This window comes from Lactuca virosa, chromosome 8 (genome assembly GCF_052849685.1).
Source record: "Lactuca virosa cultivar CGN04683 chromosome 8, Lactuca_virosa_CGN04683_v6, whole genome shotgun sequence".
NCBI lineage: Eukaryota > Viridiplantae > Streptophyta > Magnoliopsida > Asterales > Asteraceae > Lactuca > Lactuca virosa.
This window is the reverse complement of record NC_136433.1, coordinates 104,165,779-104,187,833: the sequence shown is the minus strand read 5'-3', so window position 1 is coordinate 104,187,833 and position 22,055 is coordinate 104,165,779. Positions and strand designations below refer to the sequence as shown.

General features: G+C 34.1%; 1 protein-coding gene across 1 annotated transcript; it reads right to left on the bottom strand.

Moving 5' to 3' along the window:
- Positions 1-16,600: 16,600 nt before the first annotated feature.
- Positions 16,601-19,073, bottom strand: CDC45 (cell division cycle 45). Its single transcript, XM_079068912.1, has one exon. It carries the CDS (start codon positions 18,676-18,678, stop codon positions 16,885-16,887), a length of 1,794 nt encoding a protein of 597 aa, XP_078925038.1. The 5' UTR covers positions 18,679-19,073; the 3' UTR covers positions 16,601-16,884.
- Between the last annotated feature and the right edge of the window lie 2,982 nt (positions 19,074-22,055).

Genomic DNA, 22,055 nt, shown 5'->3' with positions numbered 1-22,055 from the left:
AACTAACATATACTGGCATATACAAACATCAAACATATCTATCTCACTGATCACCAATCATAGCAATCTCTCGTAACTAGAGCACCGACCTAGCAGGTCACTAACATATCAATCCCTACGGATCATAAGAGCATAACATACTATCTATCTTGATTCCGATCTAACAGGTCATAACCACATGTAGCATACCATAACAATAACAACTAAAGGGCCAGCCTTGGTGCCTTAGACCTAGGGGTGTTTACGGGGCGGTTCAGATCAGATAATAATAATATTACGAACCGTGAGAGCGGGGCGGGTACCTTGCTAGCACTAACCGTAACCAAACCGAATTGCTAAAAAAATTGAACCGAACCGAACCGTATAAAGGCGGGTAACCACGGTTCGGTTCGCGGGTATCCGTTAAATATAAAAAATAAGAATCAATCAAAACTACAAACTCCATTTCAACAATTCTTTTTCTGAAAATAAAACCAATTCTTTAAATATAAATAATAAATACTTTTAAAATTATAAAACCAATTTACGTAGGAATTTTATAAATAATAAATACTTTTAAAATTATAAAACCAATCATCAGTTATGGATTTACATAGACACAATGGTGCAAACTAATATAAATTCTTTGATATAATGATATTTAATATTTATTTTTATTTTTTTAAATGTGGCCTCAAAATATTTATGTCAGTCCTTTGATGTTAAAATTACAATCAAATATACAAATACAACCAATTCTAATTTCTCGGTTTACGCATGAAAAACATATTATATTTTAATTACAATCACTTATTTGATATTCAAGATACAATCAAATTAGATTGTGCATACTGTTTAGTGATTGAAGTGTTTATAATCGTTCCTAAATTCTCATGTAAATTAAATAAAGTTCTTAAATGATATATATATATATATATATATATATATATATATATATATATATATATATATATATATATATATATATATATATATATATATATATATATAGATGACGGTTCGGTTCGGGTATCAACGGATATTAAAATACCTAAACCGAAACCGACTCGTAGGTGCCCGGTTTTTTCGGTTTCGGTTTACTTCGGTTTCGGTTTTTTCCGGTTTCGGTTTTTTTTGGTTTCGGATTGACTGGATTGGCTCGGTTTTTCGGTTTTGCGGTTTTTTTGCACACCCCTACTTAGACCCTATCGATATAGTGAGGATAACTCACCTTGCAGATGTCGACTCGGTGGATAAACTTCAACCCTCGGATCACTGCCACAAACTCCACCACCTATTACCATAGTATAACCATACTGTAAGTTCTCAACCTCTCAAGGTACCCCATCAGTCAACTAGTCAACCTTTGGTCAAAGTCAAAGTCATCAGTCAAGGTCAACAGTCCGTGTTGACCCTAACTCGTCGAGTACCCTCAGCTACTCGCCGAGTTCCATGAAATACCTGACCACTCGCCGAGTCACCGGAGTGACTCGTCGAGTTCTAAGGCTCGCGATTGGAACTCTAAGGCCACTCGTCGAGTTTTCCTTCTTGCGACTCGACGGTTGCACACGCATACATAAATTGGGGAAACCTCAACCGACTCGCCGAGTTGTTCATCCACTCGTCGAGTCTACGGCAATCTTCATCGGACTCGCCGAGTTGTTCATCCAACTCGTCGAGTTCAATGCCTATCTTCATATGACTCGTCGAGTCGACTATGCGACTCGCCGAGTCTCTTCAGCCCTTTAACCATGCAGACACTTTCTAATCCATGCCCAGACCCCAAATTGCAGATCCAACTTCCTTAGGCATGCTTATCACGTAAAGTTGCAAACTTTACGTGCATGTATGGCTTTAAGACCCTAAAATGGCACAACTAAGCTTGCAATGAAGTCACATCCTTGAGAGAAGGCTCATACTAGACAAGGCTGATGGCTTTATGAATCTAGAAGTCAAGGGGAGTCCAGATCTGAAGTTACATCTTCAGATCTTGGCTTAGACACAAGAATCCTTTCCTAAACTTATGCACAAAAGGGTTTAGGAGAAAATGAGCCAAGGGAAAAATGATTTAATACCTTCAAGAGAGCCCTTTCTGATGCAGAACTTGAAACCCACAAGCTCTTGCTTCAACTAGCTTGCTTCCCAAGAGATTCCCTCGCGAAAAATCTTCCTCCAAGCTAAAATTTCCAAAGAATATGTCACACCCCAAAACCGGAACGGCGGAAACGTTCGGGGGCGGAGGACGTCATGCGTAGTATCACAACAATTGTATCATAGCAAGCATAGTAAACACAACCAGACATCGAATACATATATGAAAAAGGTTTACATTGTTTAATACATAGTTTTGTTCATATCAAAAGTAAAATCGAAAGGCGTGACTCTAACGCGCCGACTTCTCCAAAAGCCTGGAAGTACCTGTCCACTAATCCCCTGAGAATACAAGCAGTTTTGAAAGAGTATCAGCATAAAGCTGGTGAGTTCATAAGCATTTTAGTTTTGGTGGAAAATGTTCTTTGAATACTTTTGAAAAGTGTTCCTCAAGAAAATCCTATATTTTCTTATGAAAAGCGGTTTTGAAAGAGTGTCTATTAGTAGAAAATAAACCATCAGTTTTTAGAAATACCGGTGTTATCTTGGGAAAATCCCATATTTTCCCTAAAAACAGGTTATCCGTCCTAGAGGTAGAGATGTAAGTTTAGAAAATCCCTGTTTACTATCAGTATGTATATGAAAGTAGTTTTATTACTCAAAATAAAACAAGTGAAGAGTAGAGTACGTAAACCAAAGTTAGTTTATACTAAGTTGCGAGTCGTATAACCATACTTGATATGACCTAGAGACCTTTATAACGTTCTTCAGGCGTTTAAGCTAAATGGCATTTGTCCACCACAGGCATGTCTGCCTAACTGTAGCTAGCAGTTCTGGTGTGGGATTGTCAGTCCCGAATAGATCTATTCACAAATCTCACGCTCTCCCTCTAGGAGACTCTGGTTATACTGAGATAGGATTTATTACTATACACCTAAGGGTACAGTATTGAAGTAGAGCCTCACAATTCTGTATAATCTAGTTTACTAGCGAGAAACAGTATAAAACAATAATTATCCTTGAATAATAGTACTTTATACTCCTGAGAAAACATATAACATAAACTAAATCTGCCATAGTTTATATATATTCATTTATGAAATTTGATTAGGTAGAAACTGCCTAGAGGGTTATCCCAAACTATACCCATTATAGTTTATTAGAATTTGTATGGAAAATGCTTTGTAAAAAAACCTTTCTGAAAGCTATGAAGTTAGATTTCCAAAATAATAGTTCCCCTTATGCTCAACATATTACAAAAAGGGATAAAATATTCGAATATGTTATTAAACGTGGAAATCGTTGGACTGTATTAATAAGTTTAAAACTTAATAAAATACTTTGAGTTTGGCTTGTATTCCCCCCTGAAAACATAAAAACACGGAAAATGTAGGGGTATGAACTCACCTTGGGTAAGTAGTTTGATTGAAGGATCGATATGGAAAGCTGGATGTTCAAGTGAAGCCTTGAACACGATTTGATCCTAATTAACACGTAATGACACATAAAGGAGTCAAATGAAGGTATTTCACCACTAGATATGATGGAGAACCACTCTAGGGACTTGGAACTACTTGCACTAAGTGTTAGGACCTTAAAGGATTGCATGAGGGAGGTGTATGGCCACCTTAAAGGTGTGTACGGCCATGGGTGTGCGGCCCAATGGGTGTGCGGTCGTACACTCATGTTGGCAAGTGTCTTTAAGGTGTTTCAAGGTCCATACTTGCATCCATGAAGTGTTCTAGGTCCATACTTGGTTGTAGCACAAGTTTAGAGTCTTAGAAATGGGTTTGTGGTCCTAAGATGTGTGTGTGTGGTCGCACACAGGAGTGTGCTGCCGCACACAGGAGTGTGCTGTCGTACACCCTTCAAGTTTTGTGTCCAAAATGCCATTTCCAAGGTGTAGCAAGGCTATGGTAATGTCTAACTCGAAGATGGAAGTCCGACTCTCACTTTGTAGGGTCTTTTAAGAGTGTGCAGCCACCATATGTGGGTGTGCGGCCGCACTTACTCAAAGGATGAAGAACATGACGGGACTTGATGATTTAAGGCTTAGATCAAGTGGTTCTTCAAGCACAACAAGTTAAGGGATGGATACTCACGTTTTTTAGGCCTTGAGATGGTTTGCGATTGAAGAATCTTGAGAGAAAAGGAGTTGTGTGCTGCCAAGGTGTTAAAGGAATGAAAGGAAAAGGGTCTACCCTTTATATAGGGGTGGGTGTGTGGTCCTGGGGGGGTGTACGGCCGTACACCCATGTGTGCGGCCGCACACTCCTCCAAAAGGGGTGTATGGTCCGGTTTTGCTACTATACGCCTTGCTGACTCATTCCTAACCTCAACCTTGATTGTACCCATGCTTAGAATACTTAAATGGACCCTTAAACAGTGCTAGAAGTTAACAGCGCAAGCTTAACATTGATTGAATTGGCTAGATGTACAATGAGAAAGTTACGGGTTGTTACAGAATACACACACACTCGAGTTAGGGTTCTTCTGGACTCTCCATGGACTGCAAAGAGGCCAAAGGAGGCTTATGCTTCTTTAAATAGGGTGAAAAACCCTGGGATTTAGGGTTTCATCTGCCAGCTCCTGCTCGTCGAGTCCCTTCTTGGACTCGGCGAGTAGGCCACTAAATAGGCGAACCAACCCGCTGCTACTCGACGAGTAGGGCAACCAACTCATCGAGTAGGCCTTGAAACCAATTAAATTCTTATTTAAACAATACCTGAGAATCGGGGCGTTACAGCTTTGGATCTAGGTTTTCTCTATTGAACATACCACTATGAATACCAAAGCAATAACCCTATGACTAGCATACATATATCGAAAATCACATATGATTAGGGTTAGAATCTTACCTCTCTTTTTATGTAGCAATAACAAGTTTAATCCTTCTTGATCTTAACTTCTGAAAGCCTAGTGCCCCAAGTGTTTCACCTCTAATAGAGTCACAAACACCCAATGCAAGAAGATAACTTAGGAGAGGGAAGGATTTCGGCTAGGGTTTCTCTTAGAATGCTTAGGCCGAAAATCCTTAGTCATGGAGTCTATTTATACTTATGGCTGCTAGGGTTTTAGGTGGAAACCCTAATATTACTGCTTAAGCCTTAAGCAGCCCATGGAACCCTTCTAGAAGGCCCCTTGGACGAAATCTATATGGGCTTCCCATAGATTTTGTCCATCCCTTCTATTAGGAGTCCACAGCCCAATCGTGCAACTAACAGTTAATTGCAATATCAATCCCCTTTATTTAATCAGTCTCTTTTTACCACCAAATTAATTCCAAATTAATTTCTGATCAATACTAATTAAATAATATGATTTCCAAATAATACATTAATCTTGTAATATATTAATAAAACCATTTTGAGTACGAATTTATTATTCACATAATAAATTCTACTCTCTCTCCTCTCATCATCCTATCAACTTGCATGAGTGAAGGCAACCCAAAAGGACCATGCTCATAATCAGGTCAAGTACATACCAATAATAGTTATGGGTTTAGACACCTAATCCAACAGTCTCCCACTTCGATAAGTCTAATGATTATTATCGCAAGTACGACTTCAGAACCTGATTAGCAATCGTAACTTTCAAAAGTCGCTGTCGAACTCTGATCTTATCAGTAACGCGTCCTTTAGATAAGGGATCATATATTCCTCCATTCTAGATATCGTATGAACTGAGACATAGATTATAATCATTCTCTCTGTTCATATATTGTTTCCCGATTTCCGATTTAAGACGACTGACAACAAACTACAATTGAACACATCAACTTAGTCCAGGCTTGGCCAAGCGCTTTGGGGTGTCATCACTAAATCATCTAGGGGCCCACAGATATCGCTTTTATCCCTCTAAGGGTAAAAGGAATGGATAAACTTCGACTCATATGCTTGCTCTATTTGCTCATCAAATCACACACAACGATACGTTTTATAACACCAAGTTACTGGTGCGTTTACGTATTATTAATGTGCAACCGACCTGTAAACTGCAACTCATATCTCTCCGTTTCAAGAATATAAGATATTACCGTCTCACTAATCACTCGTGATAAAATCCATGAAGTGATTCGAGTGAGCGTAGGTTTAATCCAATACTCAAATCTTATTTCAGGAGCACTCATGAACACTGCAACAGACTTGTGCTATGTCTAAACACTTTAGACAATCTACAGTCAGATTCATGACAGTCTTACCTCATTACCTACTTCCAAATTATGATTGACGGTGGATGTTTGAATAACCTAGTTATTCGGGAAGTCAAAACATGCGAAGTGAAACACAAGAATAATCGAATCCAATATGGCCTCAAAACTTTTGAGTATAAATAAAACATTTATAATTTAATCACCATATTTATTACACATCATTCATTGAATAATGTTTCGGATAATCAACTTAATACTTGAATTATAACAATAGTTGTCCCATCCTCCAAGCATGCACACTATGTTTACCTATGGCCCCCTCTCTTGTTATGTAGCAATAACAAGTTTAATCCTTCTTGATCTTGACTTCTAGAAGGCCCCTTGGACGAAATCTATATGGGCTTCCCATAGATTTTGTCCATCGCTTCTATTAGGAGTCCACAGCCCAATCTTGTAACTAACAGTTAATTGCAATATCAGTCCCCTTTATTTAATCAGTCTCTTTTTACCACCAAATTAATTTCTGATCAATACTAATTAAATAATATGATTTCCAAATAATACATTAATCTTGTAATATATTAATAAAACCATTTTGAGTACGAATTTATTATTCACATAATAAATTCTACTCTCTCTCCTCTCGTCATCCTATCAAGTTGCATGAGTGAAGGCAACCCAAAAGGACCATGCTCATAATTGGGTCAAGTACATACCAATAATAGTTATGGGCTTAGACACCTAATCCAACAAATCCGGGAGTATGAATTTAGACATAGACAATTGTCCCTAGTCCAAGAGTATGGAATGGGCACAATTATTGATCTGAGAGCATGGATTAGATCCGGGAGTATGGATTAAGTAAAAAGGTAAATTTTAGATCCGAAAGTATGGACAGTGTCGTTGAGAGGATTGAGGGGGTGGGGTAAGAGTTGTTTATACATGGTGAAATTGTATACTTGTGAGTTATAATATATATATATATATATATATATATATATATATATATATATATATATATATATGATATAACATTGTGGGATTGAAATCCCTATGTGTTCACCAGGTTTCCCAACCTTGCTCACTCAGTTTATTTGTATCACAGGTGTCGATATAAGGCTACATTACACTGAGAGATTAAGGAAATGTAGATCACTAGTGTAAATGAATGTAAGGTCTGTTTATGCTTATGTTCTATATTGAAGAGGACATCCCAACGTTTTAAAAGGAATAAAATACATTTCTTCGGAAATGCTTTGATAACATATTTATCATGTTTTTCTGGGAACAAATTCCGCAACATATTTCTTTGAAAGATACTTTGGTTTTCAAAATAAAGCATAAACAAATCGGTCTTTTCTGGCCGTAAGAATGTGGATGTCACATTATGTCAATCTCACTGTCCAAATGGTCGACATGATACTAGAAGATATGTAACTCCACATAACATTGTATCGGTTGTATACAACACTCCCAACATAACATGGAATCGATCATACATCGCTAAACGGAACCCGCCACACACAACCTTCCCAACATAGCAACATACTAGATGACATGTAGACCATAGCACATACATCACACACATGGTAGTTAGCCTCATCGCGCATAATGGTGAATATCTAGAAATCTAACCATCTCAACATATGGATAGAGATTTAGGTTCCAGGGTGTCATCTCAAGTCCAACCCATCCTATTATGAAATGCACATATAGGGTGCTCAAATACTTTTAGAAAGTATGCAACATAAGCCATATAGAAAATTTTCAAAATAGCTTTTCATCATGCAACAAGTAGCGTATATAGCACAATGCAATCAACTTTAAGAAACCAACACATCCAAAATACGTTTAAAGGACATATGCTTTGGTAACTCATTGGTTACGTGGACACAACTACTTCACTTGGAAGTAGATAGTCCTAACACCGTCTCACCTATAGTGACATTTGTTGCATTAAGTGTATAAGGTCTTAACTAAATTGGTGTAATCTTATGAATAAAACCAAAGTCCTTTTTAGGTTGCCCTCATAACCAAAAATAGATAGAATTGATATTAGGAGGGAGATAAAATGATTTGTTAATATATTATATGATTAATTGACTAATTAGAAATAAATAATAATTAATTTTGACTAATTAGAAATGGTTGGAATTAATTAATTATTAATCATAATTAATCTAGAATTAATTCGGGATTAATTGAAATTAATTAAAGGTGCAAGGGTTGAATTGTAATTGTTCATAATTAAGCAAGGAAAACAATTCTAGATGGTTCCTAGGGTGGACGGTTTCATAAAGGTTCTAGAATGGTTCTGGAAGGCTCCTTATAGCTGATAAGGATAATTGTCTTGAATATATTAAATCTAATATTTAATTAATCAAGTCAGGGTTTATTTGTGTGATCCCCTAGCTATAAATATGACCCATTGGGTCTTTAATTTCATGGTTCTTACTTCCTAAAAGGTTGAAAAAATAAAATTCTCTTCTTCCCTCCTCTCTCCTTTTTATTATAGGGTTTCTAGGGTTTTGGGTGTGAGTCATTAGAGGCAACCATACTTTTGGTGCTATATTTCTGAAGCAGATCTGAGGATTCTAAAATGTTATATATAACCATAACACAAAGGTATTGTGACAACCGTCAATTTTCATATCTATGTGTAAGATAAAAGTAATTATGCACTCACTTGTTAAAGTGATGACTCCAAACTCGGGCAGAGCTTCGCTTCTAACAATTTAACTTCTTTCGACGAAACCTAGTATCATTATCACTAGATTTTAGTCTAATATTTATTGCGACTAATTATTAGTCTAGATTTATCATTAACTCAAGGTCTATGAGCAATTTTGTTTTTCTTGTATTATATAAGTGTTAAACAATACTTTTCAACTACTATGTACAGACAGGGGTCAAACATGAAACATCGGAGGGCAGGACCATTTTGCCATTTAAGTTGTTCTGAAATCCAGCAACCCTATGCGGCCCTTCAAACCAGATTCCCCGTACCGTGAGCAGTTAAAAGATATTATAATAACATTTTGTATAATTTATAATACTTAGCACATGTATTGTTTATAGGTTCATAATAACGATAATGAACTTAAACATAAGTTATACTTAAAGTAGGGTAAGCATAACTCACTTACAATGGGGTTTTAGCTAGGAGTTGGGCTCTGCGGGGCAAAACTTCTGAGTCGAAAGCTCTTCTTCTCAGAGCCTTCTGGCGCTCCGGGCTTCGCCTCTAGCACTTGGGAAGTGCTAGGGAATGGGAAGGGCTAAGGAGGGTATTTGAGAGAGCAAGAATGGGAAAGGTGTGAGAAAATGAGGTGATTTACGCCTCTATTTATAGGCTGGAAATTGTGAGTACGCGGGGTGTAACTTCGGAGTACATTGGGCGTACTCGGTACGCTGGGCGTACGCGGGACAGGTGTCGCACTCAGATGCGAAGCCGTGGAGAGAAAGGAAGGGTTGGGATTACGCCACGTGTCAGCCTCGCATCATAATCTCATAATTTAATTAACTTCTAAATTTCGTAACTTTTACATACAAGCTCCGTTTTTGACGTTCTTTATATCCACGCGTAGGCAGCGACGTTATCTACAACTTTCATTTAGACTCTGTCGGCTAATTTTGACTTTATTTTTAAAGTTATATTTTAACAGGCTTAGACAAATAAAGTCCGTTAAAAATTAATAACTGTCATCCGACGTCCGTTTTCGTCTGTCTTTATATCGTTGAGCTCCTATTAATGAGATATTCAATTCTCATTTAGATTGTGTCGGCTAAAAATCGATCGATTTAAAATTCGATTTCCGGACTACATACTGTTATGCCAAATCTTAAAAAAAATCATAACTTCTTCTAACGAAGTCAGATTTAGACGTTCTCTATATGTACGCTCTCAGTTTAACGTCTACTATGACTTTTGTTTAGATCGCTAAGGATAAAAAGTAGTTTATCAAAAATTCACTTTTTACGATACGCGGAGCCGTGCCGGTTTTGTCGCAAAACTTCGATGGGTCATAACTTCTTCGTTATAAGTCGGATTTCAGCGTTCTTTATATGTACGGAATCCTTGTGACATATAGTATAACTTTGGTTAAAATTATTTACTTTAAATAATCTTCTATCAAAAAAGTTATTTTTAACGCTTATTGTCTCTAAATTGACTAGCCCGAATCTGTGGGCGTTACATTATCCTTTCTCCCTATACTAGTGATGTGTTTCCCTCGTTTCTTTTATTCTACCAACTCAACGATAAGCTATTTTCTTCTTATTCTCTCATTACCTAGGAAATGGTCATCCTTCACGTTCTCATATTTTTTTGTATATTTTTTAATAAATATGTAGCAATGAAATGTTATAATATACAAGTGTTGAAACAAGAGAGAGAGAGAGAGAGAGAGAGAGAGATGAGTGCAGTGGACTTGCTTCATGTGGCAGACCTTGCAGCACAATACATCTCATTGTGTGGTATTACCGTACACCCATCACTGTTACATCATTCCCACCACATGGTGCGGTGGGAATACATCGTCAGCCTAGGGGTTGACTTCGGGACTTACTAGGCATCCTTTGCCTAACATATATTTTGATGTGTATCTAGATTAGTGAAAATGTGGAGATTAGAAGGCTTAGCTAGACTTTGAGAATATTAATGATATAGTGACACTTTTACATATGTGATTTATTAGTTGAATACTTCATTGCATATTTTTGAATTTCAACAATTTTTGAAAATGTGGAGATTAGAAGGCTTAACTAGACTTTGAGAATATTAATGATATAGTGACACTTTTACATATGTGATTTATTAGTTGAATACTTCATTGCATATTTTTGAATTTCAACAATTTTTGATGTATGGACTGTATTTTTCGCAAACTTTTAAACTTAAATTATTTTGAACTTGTAATCCTATGTTGTTTAATTATTTTCAAATAGCTCATGTGATGCGGGTTTCCGACATCCCTGGATTTCGAGGTTTTAGTGGAGAGGGCTCGTATTTGGCAAATGATACTAAGGCATGTCTAATACTCTCCATTATATTTTCTTCTATTTTGTGTCAAGTCAACGTGACCTTGTTTCCTCCTCAATCTTTCACTTCTTCTTTCAACATGTGTTATACCTATCTTTCACATTTCAAAAGCAATGCACAAGTCAAGTAGCATAATACACAAAAACAGAAAATGGGGATTGTAATGAGAAAGGGGAAGAGCTCATAAAAGAAGGAAGAGAGAAGAGAAAAATTGTGTGGCTTAATACACAGTAGGGTGGAGTTGAAAGGGCTATCGAGGGTCGACTTGATGTGTATACTAGTAGGCAGTGTCCACATATGTTCTCGCTCCCCTTAGGGGAAGTATAACACATAGTCTAAGCAACCGAGTATGCATTGCATACCCCATCTCATGGCCATACCGAAATTACACTTGCAAAGATTCACATCAAAATCATTTATGTGGAGAGTTTATGAGTGTTATTCGCTACCACTATAAACCTCTTCTGATGATTTATCTCATAACACAACTTCTCATAAAACACAAAAATCTAAAGGAGAAACTATTCACATAAAAGTAACAAACCATAAAGTTTTTTTCTTCTTTCTTTTTTTGTATTATTAAACCCAAGTTCTCATTAAACTATAAACTAATTCTTAATTTGATATTGATATTTGAGAAAATGACATAAAAGCCCTTAAGTTTTCACAAAAATGTCGGTTTTACCCTTGGACGTGTTTTATGTCCAGTAAAGCCCGAAGTTTTGTTTAATTTGTTCATTTTTACTTGGGGTGAGCATAATAACCGAAAAACCGTACCATAACCAGATTAACCAATATAATCGAACCATAATAACCGAACCATTTTAAAAACTGTTGGTTCGGTTTCTAATTTTTGTTAACCAATAACTAACGGTTTGATTATGGTTTTATAGGTTAACCGAACCATTATTAACCGAACCGCTAACTTTATATTTTAATATATAAAAATAAAAAGATTATATATAAAACAATATAGTCAAACTTATTTAAGACCTATTAAAATTTCAAAATGTAATTCATTAATCATCACTTATCAGGAGACGAACAATCTTTCAATCATGCATTGAGTTAGATTATTGATTAATGTTGTAATTCCTAATCGGCTAATTCTATAGTTTTAAACATTATTCACCATTAGTTTAATCTTCATGCTCATAATCCTAATTGGAAGGCTTCTCACACCGTTAATCCTAATCAAAGATTGTTTTGACTTTATAGTTCTTTTCGAAGGATTTTTTTACTATATAATCACAACTTCTAGGTAAGTTAAGTTTTTGTTTCTTCTTGACTTTGTGATATATTAAGAATGTATTTTTTTTCACTTTTTTTCTTTTTTTGTTTACTGTTTTTGACTTAATCACATTTAATGTATATGAGTGATTGACTTTTTTTTTATCCAGATAACACATAATATGAACGTTTGGCTATTTTATCTTATAGTTTTTTATTTAATCGCATTGAACGTGTATGAATGTTTGACTTTATTTTAATGTTAATATCAATTATCAATATATGAAATTATTAATGTCAATTTTTTAAATGTTTTATATTTTTATTGAATGTTTTTGATTTTGAATGTGACTATGTGTTATCTCACTCCGAGTATCAAAGGTACACATTTTATTTTATTAATATAAGTTAGGTTACAAACATTAGTTCCAAGGACTCTTTTGTATTCTTTCATTTTTATGCCACTATACTTTCGTCATTTATATTATTTTGAACATTATGGTTAACCAGTATTAACCATTAACCAAAACCGTTAACCGACAAAAACCATTAACCATAACCAATATTAACCATACCCAATGGCTACCAAAATGCTTTAACCAATCATAATGGTTATGGTTCGGTTTTGACCAATAACCGAACCAAACCGCCCCATACACACCCCTAATTTTTACCCTTGTAGCCGGTTTCCAGGTAACCTACCGGTTACCTAGGTTACCTAATGCCAGTAAAGCCCTTGAATTTTCAAAAATGTTCGGATTTACCCTTAAGTTTTTAAAAAATGTTCGGATTTACCCTTACCTTGATTGTTATTTTGATTATTATTATTATTATTATTATTATTATTATTATTATTATTATTATTATTAATTGTATAAAAATATTTTTTACATACATTTTTAAATGAATAAAAAAATTTCATACGTTTTTAATACATTTTTATACATATTATTATTATTTCTATTATTATTATTATTATTATTATTAATTTTAATACATTTTTAAATGTATAAAAATATTTTATACACACATTTTTAAAAATGTATTTATTTGTATTTAGTAGGTATAAGTATAAATATATATTTATTTCATATAAAAATATATTATATACATATAAATATAAAAATACATATTTATATGGTTTATATTATATAAAAGATATAATTATATGTATTTGTACATATTACCAAGTATAAATATGTATTTATTATCAAACATCATACTAAATAGATAAGCAAAATAAATATTCGTTAATTAAAAACATAACGTAACAATTATAAAACCCTCGTAATTAGAAAACCTCAATAAAAACACTCGATTACAGATAAGATTTAGTATAAAATTTGAAAAAACCTCTATTATTCAACTATATTAGGTTAATAGTGAGTAGATAACAATAAATGATCAACAAATAACACTCGTAAATGGAAAATACATAATATAATTAAAAAAACCCTCGACAAAAACACTTGATCACTGTAAAAATTAAGTATTATCAACTTAAAATCATTCATTAACTATTTTTATCTCAAAAATTGATAACGAAATGTCAAATACGAGTGTAAACTTCATTTATGTTTGTTGTAAGTTCACAAAAAAAGATCACGAAATGCATCATTTTTTATATTGATCTGAAGCATTTGTTTTTGCAAAATCAGTCATTGACGACATTTTTTACTTTATCAAGCTTTTTCTGTTCGATTCAACAATTATAGATGAAGATTTAGGGTTTTCAAATGTATATAAATACTAAATACAAGTACATATATTTTTAAAAATATATTTATATTAGTAAAAATATTTGTATACATTTAAAAATGTGTGTATAAAATATTTTTATACATTTAAAAATGTATGTATAAAATATTTGTATATAATTAAAAATGTATTAATAATAATAATAATAATAATAATAATAATAATAATAATAACAATAACAACAACAATCAATGTAAGGATAATCCGAACATTTTTGAAAAACTTAAGGGTAAATCTGAACATTTTTTAAAATTCAAGGGCTTTACTGGCATTAGGTAACCGGTAGGTTACCTGAAAACCGGCTACAAGGGTAAAAATGAACAAATTAAACAAAACTTCGCGTTTTACTGGACATAAAACACGTCCAAGGGTAAAACCGATATTTTTGTGAAAACTTAAGGGTTTTTATGTCATTTTACCTTGATATTTTTATCTATTGATCCTAACATTAGTTTCTTTTTACAAGGTCTATTTTTTGCTTTAGAAAAATGATAAATCATATCCATGATGGTCCTCTGACTTGTTTCAAAAATCATCATATTCTAACATGGAACCTCGATTAAATAATTCTACTTCTCATATGAAAGTGAATAAACATCCCTCGTCATTACATAGGGACCTTTTTCCAAAATATTGGAACCCAACATCATTAGCCCGTAAAGGCACAATTAAAATAATAAAAGGATTTATAATGGTTTTTAGCACAATGTTTATATCCTTTTTTGAGCTCTTTATTTTGATTTGTATAACATATTTTCAAATTTTAACCAACTCAAGACTAAAAATTACCATGAAACCATCGTCACCAAAATTACATTCATTAAGTACTCAAAACAATATAACATTGAAGTTCTAAAAACTATGATTTAGATTATGTTTGGTGTATTAGTTGAAAAGTTAAGTTGATAGAAGATAATATTTGGTAAAAACAACCTGATAACCTAGTTGGAAGATATAAAATTACATAAAATATATTTACGATAATGAGTTTTTTAAGTAGTTTTTTTTTTAAAACTAGCTTATAATCTATTTTTGTCATGCCAAAGATGACAAAAAAAAAAAAAAAAGTTAGTTTATAAGTTAGTCGTAATGTGTCAAACACAACCTTAAAGTAAGCGGTCTTACTAAACTTAATGTGGTGAGTTGATATATAAACACATGTGAGAAACAAGAAAAACAAAACAATCATTCTACTAAGAAACCTCTAAATTGGTACTTAAGAAACTTGTAAATTCAAGTGCCCGGAAATTCAACAATCGGCTTTAACATCAAGTATTGTCGAGTGGTTATATATACACTTTTCCCAAAAGCGTTGATGATTTATACTTGTACCACGCATATTAAAAAATTTATTTGTTAAGAGTTTCATTTATTAAATAATGTTTCAAGAGGTGTACAAAGTAAACATGTATTTTTTAACCGGTCCAACAAACCCGAAACTGGTTTTTCTATAACCAATTTTTAAATAACCTATTCAACTAAAACCGAACCTCATATTTGATATAGGTTTTTATAAATAACTTAAACCAATTTAACTAGGAAAAAAATAAAATAATTAAAATAACTAAACTAGATTTTTAACGGAAACAAGTCTAGAGAAAATCGGTATATATGCACTGTAACTGTAACTTATTCAATCGGACTTTTTAAGACCATAAACAAGTTTTATGGCTTGGTTGAGTCCCAAGTTGGTGATGGAAAAACTATCTCTTTCCGTCACCTACTTGAGACTCAGCCCGACCAAACATAAAAACTTATTTATGATCCTAAAAAGCTCAATTGAATCGGTTAAGGGATTGTTACCCTAAACCTTATTACCCTTTTGTTATTTAGCGAAAAAACAATTAATGCAAAACAGCTATATATTCACTTGAGGGTATGTTCCACACATTTTTTTACCATTTTACATTTACTAGATGTGTATAAATATAATATGGGTGCGACTATTTGGTTGAATCACAAATTAAAAAAACACTATTTAATCTCATATTTTGAGTAAATTTCGTGTTCTCAAATCTCAGTTGCCAACTTGCCATGCTCTGAAATCTCAATTTCCATCTTGTTTTTTCTGTTAACCATTATATTTTTCAAACTCGTTTTTTTCATCAAAACAATCCGATGTTGGTTCTCCAGTCTCTCTAGAATCTAGATGGTCCTTAACATTCATAACTGAAGCAGTAACTCAAAACTATGGAGACCAAAAGTGAAATATTTCTGAAAAATATTTAGAATCAGTTTTGAATAGATCTGTGTATAAAAGGTGTGTTAAATGACTTTGTTAACTTAATTCAAGCTCCAAAACAATCACATAGATAGTTTCTTTACAATTCAGTATAAAACACATCCACATTAACCATAAATCTCCATAGTTTTAACCACTTAATAACAAAGATAGTTGACTACAAATACAATAAACCTGGTAAAACTCAAACTCAAACTAATAACAATTTAACAACACAAATAACTCAGTTGACAAGGTTTCTATGTCATAACTACTCGAATTAATATAATGATTAGAAAAGGCTAAGTTTAGTTTTGGTTTTTTTTTCTTTTTTATTAATAGATTTTGCAGACTCTAAAACAACATCAAGATTCAAGATAAAATAATACATTTTTTTGATTAAAAAAAAACTCACAGTAGCTTCTCAGTCAGCCTGATCATGAATGAATTCACAGCACTTGAATCCAAAACAATCCATGATGACTCAAAGAGTTCATGAAAAAACTCAGCCCCAGTCTCTTCAGCAGCATTCCTAAATGCAATCCCAAATGCATTTCCCTGAATTGCCCCTAGTCTCGGTTTCCCACAAACCCCAACAATCAAAACTCTCTCCTTCCCTTGTGTATAACAAACACAGATCAAAGGCTTCATTTTCGCCCCTTTTTCCCTCAAAGCATCCATCAAAAAATACCCAAATTTAGTCAAAGCTTGTGGATACCCCAAAAGCTTTGTGTCAGCTGAATCTTCAAGTTTCACCCATCTGAACTTACTCCCGCTTCTAATCGAACCCTTTCTTGTAATCGCAGTGCTTCCTTGTCTCAAAATCGCCCTTTGAATCTTGATCGCATGTCTCATACCCATTTCAAGTTTTTCAAGTTTCTTCAAAGATAAAGCATCGTACGCTTCACCAAAAGCACATGACCCGTTCAACCCAGTTGACCCGCTTGACTCAGAGGATTCTAGTAACGCGGTGACTCCATAAACCACATCAGCTGCTGAAACTTTTGAGCTGTACCCATGTAACAACAAGAACCCGCGATAGTAAAAGTCGTTAAGTCCATAATCAGGGAGAAAATGGTCAAACATGTCTTTCATTTTTCGTTTGATTTCAACACTCATGTAACGGAACTTCTGTTTGGACTCATCGAGAGCGAACCCCATTTGGGCGAGAAGCAACATGAGCTTTTTTGTCCCGTTGTCGGACCAAGTTTTTAACTTTGTTGCCATGTAGGATGAACATAGCATGGAGTCAAAGAGGTTCCATTCTTGTAAAAGCATGAGTCTTGGTTCATCTTCATATGCGATTCTTGAAGCATCGGGTGCGCAGACTTTTGTTCCGTCTTTTAGGGTTACTGAAGTGAGGGTGTCTAAGTTACCTGAACTGTTGATGTGTTGTTCAAGCTCCATTACTCCAGCTTGGTACCTTTCGTTTGTTAGCCTTTCATGAACGAATTGGTCTGTTAGAGAGACACACGCGAGCCAGAGTAATTCGTTGGTGTTTTTTCGTAGGTAATGAGAGAGCTCATACATTAAACACCCTGATGGCTTTCCATGGAAAGTACCCATGTGGTAGTACTCTTTCTTGAGCTTCCTGAAAAGCTTTAATGGATCTGCTTCACCATCTTCAGAAAGGCGCCTCTTCTTTCTATTCCCATTTCCACCGTCTTCATCATCACTGTCGTTTTCATCTTCACTATCGGATTCGTCTTCTTCCCCTTCATCGTCACTGTTTAAATCACTTGCAGCAGCCAATGCAGATACATCGAAATCATAAGACAAATCGGCTTGATTCTCATCGTCTCCAGTGTAAAGAACGACTACCCTGTCGTTCTGATGACTGAGATTATGAAGATGAATAGGCCGGTGACTGTCGACGACAAAAACACGTGCTATAGGTCCTATTTCCAGAATCTTCCTCAGATCTCGATGGCATCCCCAATTTATCAGAAGTATAGTGATTGGAACGCCAGATGAAGAGGACAGACTAGGTCCGGCATACTTATGGATCTCCTTGAAACTAGAAACGGGGTAGCAAGCGTATCTAACGGAATCGGATTCTAGAACATGGCCTATAATTTTCAAAGCACAGAGAGAATCTACATCAGAAGTGGATGGGAAGATGAGCAAAGGGGTATTAGACGCTGAAGCTAGAGCAGACTCCCTCAATTTACCATAAAAGGATTCAATACTGTGTTCTCGGACCATGATTACTAACAATTCCAAGAAGAAAGATGGAATTTTTGGATGCGTGAGTTCATGAAATCACCAAAGCTAGTAGATCAAGACCTCAAACATAAACTAGGGTTTCCAGATCTGAAGGATTTAAAAGCATTCAGATTAAGGAAAAATGCGCGGAACTACACGATTGAAGTGTGAATCATGCTTGAAATTGTGATACCTTGGTAATGCGATTGAGATGAATCGCCGAGCAACCAGATCAGAAACCCACTTGAGCTGACCTAATTGGAGCTCTGAATAGCGAAACGGAGAGAGAGGGAAAGGGAGAGGGAAAATGTGCCTATTCTGAATCTGAATTTGCTTTGAACTGAATACTTGATTGTTTTTTTAGACGAAATTTTGAAATTTTTGGAAAGGCGCTAAAGATTTGGCGGTGAAATCGGATGTGGGTTATTTCAGATTTTTGGTCGGCCTTGTGATATTTCAACCTTTTTCTCATTGAATATAGACAAAACTGCACAAATGGTCCTTGTGGTTAGCTGAAAATTGCTACTGGTCCAAACAAATTTGGACTAGCACCAGAGGTCTAAACTTTTCAATTTGTTGCGAGTTTGATCCACTTTTCTATAAACTTTTTCATAATGACTATTTTGCCCTTATTTTTTTTCTTTTTCAATTTTTTTATTATTTAAATATTTTTTTGATTCAAAAGAAAAAAATAAAAAAGAAAATTTGCATTTTCTTCTATTTTATTTTTATAATTTTTTTATAACAAAATAAAAAAAATGAAAAATCTCTCTCTCTCTCTCTCTCTCTCTCTCTCTCTCTCTCTCTCTCTCTCTCTCTCTCTCTCTCTCTCTCTCTCTCTCTCTCTCTCTCTCTCTCTCTCTCTCTGGATGATGATGATTTCCAAATTCAAAAAAAATTTAACCCATCGGTAACATGATACCCATTTATCATCGTCTTCCCAAAACCCCCACCCATCATTAACACTCATCGACACCCCTGTTCCCACTTCCTTCTTCTTTTTCCGGCCACCGTGTTTACTGAAATCGCAGGGTCTTGGTTGAACTCCGGTAGCCATTTTTCCGGTCAAGAGCTTCCATGTTCCCAAATAAGAATTTCCACATAAAAAGCTATAATCCGGTTAAGATAAAATCTAAGCTGAAGATGACTGATGTCCAAGAGAGATCTGCGAACTCAGTCTTCACCTTCAAGTCAACTTATTGGGGTCAGATTCATATTAAATATCCATAAGCGTTTTCAGTTACCCATTTCATGATTCCCCTAGATTATAACAAATAGGGAAAACCAAACAAAGAAAAATCCTAAATGAAACTCTTAGCCCCCACCTCCATTGTAATCCTCTTGCTCTACCACTTCCTTTCTCATTGAAACCCACCTCCGACACCATTATCTCCTTACCGCCAGCGTCAATATCTCCACCATTCTCATCCTCAAACAAATACAACAACAAAGAAGCATTAAAGCAGTGAGTTTCAGATCCGGTGTTGTCATTGTTTCAACTCTGAAACGAAGGTTTGCAAACGAGGGTTCCAGACCCGCCGCCATTTAGGGTTTCAAATGATGGTTGAGCCGCTGCAAACCATATCTTCATATTTATAAACCAAAAACACAGCGATGGCGTCGGTAACAAAGAGGGAAGATGGATGTTCAATAGTGGTGTTGGCGGAGAAGGGTGGTGGCGCTAGGGTTTCATCTTCCTCGGTCTCACTGTCCTTATGTTATGTTCATCTTGAAACGGTCGTCATCTTCATCGAACTTCAGACCTGGATTTCCACCTGATGTTCTGTTTCAGATGAGAAGGGTGGTGGCGCTAGGGTTCTTCAGCCATTTTTTGATGAATTTTTGGGGAAGAAACAATTAAAGAGTTATAGTGAAGGAGAACTAATGAAGAAAAAAATGGGCCTTAACGAGAGAGAGAGAGAGAGAGAGAGAGAGAGATTTAATTTTACTTTTTATTTATTTTATTTTTTTTTATTTTTTTTTAAATTTGAAAATCAGGAAAACAATTAACAAAAAAGAGAAAATCATATTAACAAAGGCAAATCCGTCATTTTGAAAAAAATCAGAATAGATTGGACCAAACAAGCAACAAAATGAAAACTTTGGACCTCTGGTGCTAGTCCAAACTTTTTTGGACCAAAGTGGCAATTTTGAGCAAACCACAAGGACCATTTGTGCAATTTAGTCTTGAATATATATATATATATATATATATATATATATATATATATATATATATATATATATATATACTAGGTTATAACCCGTGGAAATCACGGTAGGTATATTCAAATTTTTTATTGTATAGACAAAAATAAGATTAAATGTCAACATAATAAAAAGCAATGTATTTCGGATTGTAAGTAAGGCCGGATGAATTTGATAAATAAAAAAGAAAATCTTTTAAATTACATTTTGAAACACTTCTTTGTATATATCATTTGACGTTTTATTGGTTAAATTACAATTTTTATCTAAACTCAATAACTTCAATCATTATATGCTCACTTTCTGGATAAAACAATATATAATTGACCGTGTGAGAAATTTGATTATTGTAAAAAAAATCAACATTTAACATCGATTGACATTGACTTTTATTTATAGTCATAGCAAAACAAACAGTCAACGAAAATTGTCTCATTTTCAATTTGAATGGAATTTGGACGTCAAATATGTTAAAAGACAATTTATTAAAGGAATATGTACTATATAAAAGTGTATAGATAAATATATGATAAAGTGATTGTTATTGTATATTATTACTAAACACTTTGTATGTATAAAATTTTTAAAATTAAACGTTAATGATGAAACATTAATTTTGTAAACTAAAATTAAACAATAATAATTTATTTTGTTAAAAAAAGTTGTAAACGTATTTGTGATCGAAAGTAAACTAATATAAATTTTGATAATTATTTAAAGATAAAAAAATAATTACATGTGTAAAAAGTTACTGGAAAAAAAAGTTACACAGACTTATGCTGGTACACTAACAAAGTATAGGGACTAAATTCAAACTTTAAATAAGAAGCATGAAATTGGATTACACGAGGTATACCATTTTTAAATCAAAGATGGTTTACCGGTTACAAAAAAAACGGAAAAATTAAAAATTCCTTATAAATACTTCTTAGTTTTTCGAATATTTATGTTATTAAGATTGAATGTTTTTTAAAATTTAAAATGAAAGATTTTTATAATTACCAAAAAAAATGGAAACTTGAATTTTGAATTTTGAATTCCTTATAAATACTTTCCTAAAAATAAGGAAATAACAAAAAAAAAAATCGAAAATTAGGAATTTCTTAAAAATTGCCACGTGTCAATTAGCCTAGTTAGAAATGAGACATGTGGCATTTAAATGTTTTTTT